We start from the raw sequence: 12,500 nt of genomic DNA on the forward strand, positions 1-12,500 counted from the left end.
GTTCACTAGATAGCACCAAGGTACACACACACACACACATGTGGGCTGGTTCACTAGATAGCACCAAGGTCCACACACACACACACACACACACATGTGGGCTGGTTCACTAGATAGCACCAAGGTACACACACACACACATGTGGGCTGGTTCACTAGATAGCACCAAGGTACACACACACACACACATGTGGGCTGGTTCACTAGATAGCACCAAAGTACACACACACACACACACACACACACATGTGGGCTGGTTCACTAGATAGCACCAAGGTACACACACACACACATGTGGGCTGGTTCACTAGATAGCACCAAGGTACACACACACACACGTGGGCTGGTTCACTAGATAGCACCAAAGTACACACACACACACACACATGTGGGCTGGTTCACTAGATAGCACCAAGGTACACACACACACACACACACACACACACCACACACACATGTGGGCTGGTTCACTAGATAGCACCAAGGGTCAACGCATTCTGAACGGAACCGGCCTACGAACGTGTTGTCTCAAAAAGTGCCCACTGTGCCCTTAATCATGCCCACTGTGTCCTTAATTATGCCCACTGTACCCTTAATCATGCCCACATGCACACTGTGCCCCTAATAATGCCCACTGTGTCCTTAATCATGCCCACTGTGCCCCTAATCATGCCCACTGTGTCCTTAATCATGCCCACTGTGCCCTTAATCATGCCCACATGCCCACTGTGTCCTTAATCATGCCCACTGTGCCCTTAATCATGCCCACATGCACACTGTGCCCTTAATCATGCCCACTGTGCCCTTAAACATGCCCACTGTGTCCTTAATCATGCCCACTGTGCCCTTAAACATGCCCACTTAATCATGCACACTGTGCCCTTAATCATGCCCACTGTGCCCTTAATCATGTCCACTGTGCCCTTAATCATGCACACATGCACACTGTGCCCTTAATCATGCCCACTGTGCCCTTAATCATGCCCACTGTGCCCTTAAACATGCCCACTTAATCATGCCCACTGTGCCCTTAAACATGCCCACTTAATCATGCCCACTGTTCCCTTAATCATGCCCACATACACACTGTGCCCTTAATCATGCACACTGTGTCCTTAATCATGCCCACTGTGCCCCTAATCATGCCCACATGCACACTGTGCCCTTAATCATGGTTAGCATAGTTAGCATGCTAATTAGCATAGTTAGCATAACAGCTAATCATTTTTAGCAGTTTTGCTAAAAATGCTAACTAACATGCTAGCATGCTAACCATGTTACTTAGCTAACTTAGCTAATCATTTTTAGCAACGTTAGCTAAGTAACATGGTTAATATAGTTAGCATGCTAGCATTGTTAGCATGTTAATTAGCATAGTTAGCATAACTACTAAAATGATAAGCTTGGTTAGCTAAGTCACATGGTTAACATAGTTGCCATATGGCGTGCTTGTGGGGGGTAAGAGGGTTAAGGCTGCCAGTCTTATGACGTCATTTTCTATATTTTTGATATGTTGCTGAGTAGATCATAAACAGCAAAGAAAAGTAATTGATAATGACTGACTAACTATTATTGTGTTACATGCTTCAAATGTAAAGTACTTTGAGCTGCATTCTGTGTATGAAAGGTGCTATACAAATAAAGCTTATTATTATTATTATTATTATTATTATTATTATTATAGTTAGCATGTTAGCATTGCTAGCATAGTTAGCATGTTTAACAAAACTGCTAGAAAATGTTAGTTAAGTTAGCTAAGTAGCATGGTTAGCATGTTAGCATTGCTAGCACTGCTATAAAACATTAGCTAAGTAGCATGGTTAGCAGAATTAAAAATCTTAGCATAACTGCTAGTAAACATTAGAGCCATTCCAACTTTCAGTTATCGTCAAATATCTACCTATACACAGCCATTAAACTATTTGAATATCAACATTCATTCAACTTCCAGTCTGTCAACAACTTTTAAACTATTTACCTTCAACTTTTAAACGGTCTACTTTTAAACTATCATTAAACTATCTATTAAACTAGTTGTCTATCAACAACTTTTAAACTATCTACTGTCTATCAACAACTTTTAAACTATCTACATTCAGCTTTTAAACAGTCTACTTTTAAACTATCAACTTTTATTAAGCTATGCAACCACCATGTCTATCCTAGCATCACCGTAGTAACCATCTCTGTATTATCTGTTTTAACTATACATGATATTTTACATCACAACTTTAGCATTTTCATGCACTGGTAATTCCTTGGAATTGCATTTCTAGTTATTATTATTATTCCGCTTACCACTTTTTCCGTACGCAATTTCTCTTGAACAGTTTAACTTAGAAACTTCATTCAAACTTTGTAACGTAGGTCTTCAAACTTTTATACTTTTTAAACTATTAAAGAAAAACTTTTTAAAAATTCCCATAGACTTAACATTGCCGATTGTGACATCATAATACGGCCGTTAAGCAATTAGAATCCTATGGCAGGTGTTCAGGCCACCTGCAGTCTCAGGCTTTAAGCATACAATCTGGGTCAATTAAGACTACACATCCTATTCAACTGTTTCCTCTGCCCAAAACTGTTTCAAAATAAAAGTCCTCACTACAATAATCCACTGTTAAACAATGTAACCCATTAAACTACTGAACTCTTTACATTCAACTTTTAAACGGTCTACTTTTAAACCATCATTAAACTATCTATCTATTAAACTAGCTGTCTATCAACAACTTTTAAACTATCTACATTCAACTTTTAAACTATATACATTCACTAGCTGTCTATCAACAACTTTTAACTTGTCATCAACTGTCAACACTTTTCATCAACTATGACTCCTACCCACTGTAGCTAGTTAGCATGGTTAGCAAAGTTAGCATGTTAGCATTGCTCATTGCTAGCTAAGTTAGCTAAGTAACATGGTTAGCATAGTTAACATGCTAACATGCTAGTTAGCATAGTTAGCATAACTGCTAAAAATAATTAGCTCGGTTAGCTAAGTAACCAACCAACCAACCAGCTAGCAGCAAGCTCAACAGCCCCACCGACACCCTAACCAGCAGATTGCATCCCCTCGTGTAATTCCTCGGAATTGCATTTCTAGTTTAATTTGGTTATTCATATTTACATTAATATACACACTGAATAGCCATGTAAGTCACAGACAAAGACAAAGCATTTTTCTACATATTGTACTTTGTATACATTTATGTGACAAATAAATAACTTGAACTTGAGTGTGTCACACTGCTACCATGTCTACTGCTGTTATCAGGGTTCTCATCTGAGCTGGGTGGGACGGCTAACACACCTGTTGCTATCAGCAGGTGAACACTACGCCAGGCACGGCTAACACACCTGTTGCTATCTGCAGGTGAACACTATGCCAGGCACGGCTAACACACCAGTTGCTATCCAAAGGTGAATGCTTCTCCCACCGCTAACACACCTGTTGCTATCTGCAGGTGAATGCTACATGGGGCACGGCTAACACACATGTTGCTATCTGCAGGTGAACACTACGCCAGGCACGGCTAACACACCTGTTGCTATCCACAGGTGAATGCTTCTCCCACCGCTAACACACATGTTGCTATCCACAGGTGAATGCTTCTCCCACCGCTAACACACATGTTGCTATCAGCAGGTGAATGCTACATGGGGCACGGCTAACACACATGTTGCTATCTGCAGGTGAACGCTACGCTTCTCCCATCGCTAACACACCTGTTGCTATCCGCAGGTGAACGCTACATGGGGCACGGCTAACACACCTGTGTGTGTGTGTGTGTGTGTGTGTGTGTGTGTGTCTCACAGGCTTTGAGCCAATTGTGATTGAGAACATTCTGGAAGGAGATGAGCTGCGGACAGACCTGGACACCGTGCAGAAGAAGATCGATGAGCTCGGAGCGGAGAACATCCTGTGTGTCCATTCCACCACTTCCTGTTTCGCTCCACGCGTCCCTGACAGGTTGCCATGACAATGGGTGTCATCACTTTATTAGCCAATTAAACACAATAGCATCTACCATTGTGTGTGTGTGTGTGTGTGTGTGTGTGTGTGTGTGTGTGTCTGTCTGTCTGTGTGTGTGTGTCTGTGTTTTAGACTGGAGGAACTAGCCGTCATATGTGCTAAACATGACATCCCCCATGTTGTGAACAATGCGTATGGAGTGCAGTCATCCAAGTGCATGCATCTGATCCAGCAGGTATGCTACACCCATAGGGCTACACCACAGTCCCTCCACTCGGCGGCCATCTTGATAACGCACTTTGGGCAGTTATCGGGCAGCTATGTTCCTATTCAAGTGAATGGGGAGGCGTATAGGGCAGCTATGTTCCTATTCAAGTGAATGGGGCAGCATACAGGGCAGCTATGTTCCTATTCAAGTGAATGAGGCAGTATACAGGGCAGCTATGTTCCTATTCAAGTGAATGGGGCAGCATACAGGGCAGCTATGTTCCTATTCAAGTGAATGGGGCAGCATACAGGGCAGCTATGTTCCTATTCAAGTGAATGAGGCATGCAGGGCAGCTATGTACCTATTCAAGTGAATGGGGCAGCATACAGGGCAGCTATGTTCCTATTCATGGGAGGAATGAGAATGGAATAGGGAGGCATACAGGAATGGCTGGGATATGTGTGTAGACTACTTGGTGGTATGAAATAACACACCTTTTTTCTGCTGTTTATTAGAGTTACACCAGAGTTACTCCATACGTAACATTTCTGTTTATTAGTTACACCATACATAATATTTTGAGCCTTAAGCTCTTCATCAGTCTGGTAATAAACAAGATATGCTTTTTTTTTTTTGTACGGTATTACTTTTTTATCCAGCACCTACTTTTAGATGTGCACACGTTACGTTTGTTTGGATTGTTATAAACTAACCTCATGCATTTCTGTAGAGGGTTCTTTGAGAACTGTGTCTCATTAGAAACCAGTAAAGTTCTATATAAACATTGCTATCTTCTTTTCTGGTAAGTTCACAGAGTTGGTGTTAGATTTGTGAGGACGCTATCCTGTTTAAATTCACACACTACGTTAGTACACAGAGACAGCGTTAAAGTGATCTGACGGAAGTACGCCCGTCCAGGCAGAGCCCTGGGCTGCTATTGGACCATTATGAGCTATTCGCCTCATTCACGCGGCGGCCATTGTGTAAACCAAAAGGAGGCTATGGGGTACACTGCCTATATCATTAATGCGGTTTCGCAACCTACCGGCGAATACATAGAACACAACAATCTTGTGGTTTGTGTCTTGTTCTGGTTTAGAATTGCCGCCACTAACCGAATTGCTAACCGTCTTGGTTGCTAGGTAACCAACATTCCAGACCCCTCGTAATGGGTCTTTGTGGTTTACATGTCTTCTTGAAAGAAATGTTGAAATCACATTCATATCTAGGTTTGCTGCATGCATGTTACAAGTACACTGGGCCATATCATGTAAGGGACATGGTACTGCAAAAAAAACGGAAACATAGTCTACATTGCAGAACCAGTCAACTTTATTAATGTATAGTGAATAAATGTTACACTACTGTGCACAGCCTGACGTGACGATGCTAGCACGTTAGCAGCGGTTAGCTAATTATGCTAACGTTAGTTATTTACAAGTCTCCTCCAAGTGACAATCATATTATACACAATGCTGGCAATGCTGAGAACAATTAGCATCCTCGTTTATCTTACTTACGTTGAGTTGACTGTGTGGCTTAATCCACAGATGTGGTGAAGCACTGTTTCGTTATGGTTTGCTAAGGAGTAACCCATTGCTTGAAATAGTGGACAGCTGGGTGTCAAATCTTCGCATTGTATCGCGGAGTGATTTATTATTAGCTGTGCTGAGTCTGAGTTGAAATGTCCAGGGATATTCCAACTCATGGAACGTCTCTCGGCCAATCAAAAACAAATAAATAGTTACATAGAACCCAATTGTTGTATAATTATATTTTTTACATGCTGGAATGTGGACTTACTGGTTCAAGTTATTAGCATGTAATAGTGTGTGGTTGCATGAGAAGCAGGTAATATTTAAGTCATTCCAAAGGACTCAGTAGTTTTCTAAACAATCTGTTATTTTGTTGCTGCAGTGCAGCAGATTAGAGTTGTTTAATGGGGTCCAACCACAGGGAACAGGTGTGCAGCAGGTTAGAGTTTTAATGGGGTCCAACCACAGGGAACAGGTGTACAGCAGATTAGGGTTTTTATAGTCGATTAATCAAACAATTAGTTTCTTGATTAATCGATTAGTTGTTTGATCGATAAAATGCCAGAAAATGGTGAAAAAAATCTGGATCACTGTCCAACGCCCCATTGTCCAAACACAGGGTGCAGCAGGTTAGAGTTGCTTCCTGTCATAGACGTCCACTTCCTGTCATAGACGTCCACTTCCACTTCCTGTTCCTGTCCCTACGCAGGGCGCTCGAGTCGGGAGGATAGACGCCTTCGTCCAGAGTCTGGACAAGAACTTCCTGGTTCCGGTGGGCGGGGCCATCATCGCTGGCTTTGACGAGGGATTCGTGAAGGAGATCAGCAAGATGTACCCAGGTGAGGAGTAAAACACACACACACATGCGCACACACACATACACACATATATACACACACACACATACATAAACACATGCATACATACACACACACACACACACACACACACACACACACACACACACACACATATACATACATAAACACATGCATACATACACACACACACACACACACACACACACACACACACACACAAAGAAGGAGGAAGAGGTGGACGATGATGTTATGATTCTGCAGTTCTGGAGGTGCAGTGTTGGTTAAAATTATGATTCTGCAGTTCTGGAGGTGCAGTGTTGGTTAAAATTATGATTCTGCAGTTCTGGGGTTGCAGGCAAGGCGATGCAGATTTAATGTGCTCCCCACCATGCACACCTCTCTCTACCACACACACACACACACACACACATATTCATGCACACACATTCACACTCACACACACACTGGGTTGTGGATTGATACCTATCAAATCAAGAATCTTATAATCAGAACTGCGCTTAATGTCCTGTGCTTAGAACCTAATGAACAATGCAAGGCTTATGCTCAATATAAGAAAGGACAATGCTATGTTTTTAAATGGGTGTCCATATTTATTTGTTTATACTGTGTGTGTGTGTGTGGTGTGTGTGTGTCTCACTTTTTCTGTGTTTGTGTGTGTATTTGTGCGTCTCTCTCTATATATATGTGTGTGTGTGTGTGTGTGTGTGTCTCTCTCTGTACATCTGTGTGTGTGTGTGTGTGTGCCTGTTTCTCTCTCTCTCTCTCTCTCTCTCTCTCTCTCTCTCTCTCTCTCTCTCTCTCTCTCTCTCTCTCTCCATTTGTGTGTGTGTGTCTCTCTCTCTTTGTGTGTGTGTGTGTGTGTGTCTCTGTCTGTCCGTCTGGTCAGGCCGTGCGTCTGCGTCTCCCTCCCTGGACGTCCTGATCACGCTGCTCACCCTTGGAGCCAGCGGCTACCGCAAACTCCTGTCAGAGAGGAAGGTGAGAAGGTGTTTGTGTTTGTGTGTGTGTTTGTGTGTGTGTGCAGTAGGAAAAGCTGGAAGAATATTAACAGAATCTGTAACAATGTTATTCCACTCAAGGCCTTTGGATGTTCATGAGAAATTAAACAAAATTAAAGCCAATTAAACAAAAATAAAAAACATCAATGACAGAAATCGAAGCCCCTCTTGCTACAAATCGAATCGAATTGTGACCTTAAAATCGAGAATTAAATGGAATCGAGGATTTGGAGAATCGTGACACCCCTATATTATTATTATAATAATAATAATAATGTTTGAGTATTGCTCATCAGAACAGAGACCATGCACACACACACACACACACACACACGCACACACACACACAGACCCGCAGTAGGCCAGAGTTATCGACCACCTCCGGCTGGAGTCATGAATATTTGAAGGCTGGTTTGAACAGGAGAACTATAATGACTACAGGGGGTATGGAAATGATTCTCTGAAGCCCTCCAGAGTCTGCAACACACACACACACACACACACACTCTCACACACACACACACACACACACACACTCACACACACAGCAGAACTGTAGTGACTAGAGGGGGTATAGATCATTTTCTGAGACCCTTTTGAGTCTTATCTTTGCACTTTCCCCACACACACACACACACACACACACACACACACACACACACACACACACACACACACATACACTCACACACATACACACGCTCACACAGACACACACACACATACACTTACTCCCACACACACTCTCTCTCACACACAGACACTCTCACACACAGACACACTCTCACTCAATCACACAAACACACACACACACACAGTCTGCAGCCCTTAAGTATTAATCTCCATGCACACACATGCTCTGCAACACACAAACACACACACACACACACATACACACACATACACACGCACGCGCACACACACACGCACACACACAACCTCCCCTCCCCTATTGCGTGTACATCTGCATCATCTTCTTGTTGGTCACCTTCTGTGGACATTTGCACTTCAGAATTGTAACCACACACACACACAAGTGGAATAGACCACACACACACAGGTGGAATAGACCACACACACACACACAGGTGGAATAGACCACACACACACAGGTGGAATAAACCACACACACACACACACACATACACACAGGTGGAATAGACCACACACACACAGGTGGAATAGACCACACACACACACACACAGGTGGAATAAACCACACACACACACACAGGTGGAATAGACCACACACACACAGGTGGAATAGACCACACACACACAGGTGGAATAAACCACACACACACACACACACACAGGTGGAATAGACCACACACACACAGGTGGAATAGTTAGGATGATACTGCAATAAGTTCACGGCCACAAAGCATATTTGCTGAAATTCACACTTCAGAATAATCAAAAATAGTGTTGGTTACATTTCAGCACTTCAGAATAATCACAAGTAGTGTTACATTTCAGCACTTCAGGATAATCACAAATAGTGTAGGCTACATTTCAGCACTTCAGAATAATCAAAAATACTGTCGGCTACATTTCAGCACTTCAGAATAATCAAAAATAGTGTAGGCTACATTTCAGCACTTCAGAATAATCAAAAATAGTGTAGGCTACATTTCAGCACTTCAGAATAATCAAAAATAGTGTCGGCTACATTTCAGCACTGAATAATTAATGCACGGTCGAGGTTGTAAAACGGCCCCGACGCGAAGCGGACCTCGTAGTGCATTAACTTCTGTGAACAGACCACCGTGGAGTCCATTATCCCGCTTATTCCACTGTTGCCACTTGCGTTGTGTTCATTTCCTGTTACAATTTAAACGTTTTAATCGCTAAAACCTGTCTTGTTTGTAGAACTAATTTCTTCCAACACATATCAACTGATTTCTCAACCCCGCTTGACTGGACCCCCCGAAAGGAGGGTAGGGCAGACACAGTTTTCTGTGAATATCTCGAAAACCGTAGGGTTTAGGTTTAAGATGACCATTTTTTTTTGTATGTTGATCTCAAGGGGCCATGTCAACCCATTCCATAACCACTCATTTCATGTATAGCGCCACCTAGTTAAACACAAAAAAGTAAAAATGAGGTGTTGTAATTGAAGGTATCTGTGACCTAACATAGTCAAAACTGCACGAAATTGGAAGTGTATGATCATTATGACACCCTCTGTATGCACGCCAAGTTTTGTGGAATTCCGTTCATGGGGGGCCACACAATAAATTAATTTATGTTACTATATACCAACTGGCCTGTAGGTGGCCGGAGACCGTTTTCTGTGAATATCTCGAGAACCGTAGGGCCTAGGAGGTCCACCTTTTTTATGTATGTTGGTCTTAAGGGGGCATGTCAACCCATCCCATTACCACTTATTTCATGTATAGCGCCACCTAGTTAAAAATTAAAAAGCAAAAAATTAGGTGTTTTCATCACAATATATCTGGCTGACAAGGTCAAAACTGCACGAAATTAAAAGTGTAGGATCATTATGACACCATCCGAATGCATGCCACGTTTTGTGTACTTTCGTTCATGGGGGGCCTTACAATAAAATAATTTATGTGTACATTTAGTGACGTACACCAACAAGGATTCCCGGGACACTGAAAGACCGGGGTACACGAAACTTGGTGGGCATGTACCCCCACATGGATAGCATGGAACCGTCATTTTTCGTTTTGATCTGTAGCCCCCCCGCTGGACTGGACCCCCCGAATGGAGGGTAGGGCAGACACAGTTCTCTGTGAATATCTTGAGAACTGTAGGGCCTAGGATGACCATTTTTTTCCGTATGTTTGCCTCCAGGGGTCATGTTAACCCATTTCATGTGCACATATGTGCACAAACAGATACACACACACACACACATACATTCACAGTAATCATACGTATGACACATACTCACACAGTAGACATATGTATGCTTGCATGCACAGGCACATACGCAGACACAAGCACACACACACACACACACACACACACATAACCAAAAAACATAACACAAACAATCAAGAATTTCTCAGAATTATAAACAGGCAAGATGGAGGTGGGGTTGTATAAAATGAATTTTACATGTGAAATCTATGAACTAATCATGTTTTGGTACTTGTTGTCTAGCAGATACCAGTGAGAATTGAGTGTGGATAATGCAATTTAGTGAGACCGTTAGAATCATATAGGCCTTTCAGCGTGATTTCTTTTTGTGGAAAAAATGTGCTGGACTGGGCGGCGGTCATATTTTGTACCGCTCTGCGGTACATCTAGTTTAGCATGCAACTGACCACATGGCTTTTTAAGAATTCATGAAGAATATTTGTGAAAAACAGCTACTTTTTAGGCAAATGATGTCACACCATAAGACACTAAAATCTGGCCACGATTGAAGATGTCCAATTCAAAGCTTTTTATATAAAAATCTAAAAAGCAGAACTCACCTCTTGACCATGCCAATTACTCCTGACATTCTATTGTTACTTCCTGGTTAAGCAGGGTCCTCTTCACAATAATAATGTCCAAATGAATGCCCGGTCAAAATATACAATATAGTGTCACGCCATATGACAACCATTTTATGGACAAAATATATTTGATTATAACTTAGTTGGACAGCATGCATAAACATCAAAACTTTCTGTGGTTGTAAAAAACATCCAATTATTTTATATGCATTGTAAAACTTTAAAGTAATTATACTTTTCATGGATTTACACTCTTTTTAGGAAGTTCGCACACATGGTGGACAGTCACACCATATGACATTTTTTATGTTTGGATGATTATTTTAAGTCAAAAGTTAAATACAAATCCAATAAATTTAATATGACAGAACTTGAACCTACCAGACCTACAACATTTCCATATCAATTCTTAACAATTGCCATTTTTTATAAGTGTGTGACACATGGACAGTCTGAATTCTGCTATTTGTCATCTACCTATATATATATATATATATATATATACACACACACACACACACACAGTTTGGGCTACCCATATCTGGGAAAGTATGATAATCAATTTATCATTCTTTTTTCTTCATATTTTTGCATTAATGTCACTAGGATGCATGCCAGTAGACATTTTCATATCTGTGTAAGTGGGGTTGCCTGGAATGTGGCAATATAAAAACCACGATGGTGGAATACTCTGTGGCTAAGCAACTTACAAACATACTGACATAAATAGTTGTTCTTTGGAATACGTCATAATTTCGGCCCTAAATTGGAGACCATGCAGCAATGTGCTGCCAGCTGCACTGCAGGGAAAGACTGCACAGAGAGAGAATGGGGAGGGAGGGTGGGAGAGGGAGAGAGAGATGAGATAGAGGGGGAGGGTGGGAGGGATGGAGAGAGAGAGAGATGGATGGAGAGAGGGAGGGAGAGGGATGGATGGAGAGAGGGAGGGAGAGATGGATGGAGGGAGAGAGAGAGGGAGGGATGGAGGGAGTAATGTCTGCAAGAGGGGAAAAGCTGCATTGGCTTGAAAAGACAGAGCTGTTAAAATCAGCATCAATACTGCACTTCTATTAATAGCTGTGTGTGTGTGTGTGTGTGTGTGTGTGTGTGTGTCTCGGCAGGAGATGTACAACCACCTGGCCCATGAGCTCAGTACACTCGCCCAGCAACATGGAGAGAGACTGCTACACACACCACACAACCCCATCTCTCTGGGTAAGATATACACACACACACACACACACACACAACATGGAGAGAGACTGCTACACACACATCACAACCCCACCTCTCTGGGTAAGATACACACACGCGCACAATTACACACAAGCATACACACATGTGTACACAACCAAATATGTGTGATCAATAAAAGTAACTGTGGTCTCATCTAACAGGCTTTTTTCTCCCTCTCTGTGCCTTTCAAACTGTGCGGGTGCGTGCGCATGTGTGTGTGCGTGTGCGT

At 42.3% G+C, this 12,500-nt stretch overlaps 1 protein-coding gene across 2 annotated transcripts in view; it reads left to right on the forward strand.

The window, feature by feature from the left end:
• The window catches only part of sepsecs (Sep (O-phosphoserine) tRNA:Sec (selenocysteine) tRNA synthase), a 21,083-nt gene that overhangs the window by 5,814 nt on the left and 2,769 nt on the right, over window positions 1-12,500 (forward strand). For both annotated transcript variants that reach the window (XM_042070036.1, XM_042070037.1), the window contains exons 5-9: window positions 3,820-3,973; window positions 4,109-4,211; window positions 6,429-6,558; window positions 7,448-7,539; window positions 12,157-12,250. In XM_042070036.1, coding sequence (XP_041925970.1) covers window positions 3,820-3,973; window positions 4,109-4,211; window positions 6,429-6,558; window positions 7,448-7,539; window positions 12,157-12,250 — 573 coding nt within the window. The remainder of the gene's footprint in view (window positions 1-3,819; window positions 3,974-4,108; window positions 4,212-6,428; window positions 6,559-7,447; window positions 7,540-12,156; window positions 12,251-12,500) is intronic.

Source organism: Alosa sapidissima, chromosome 18 (assembly GCF_018492685.1).
Source record: "Alosa sapidissima isolate fAloSap1 chromosome 18, fAloSap1.pri, whole genome shotgun sequence".
Lineage (NCBI taxonomy): Eukaryota > Metazoa > Chordata > Actinopteri > Clupeiformes > Clupeidae > Alosa > Alosa sapidissima.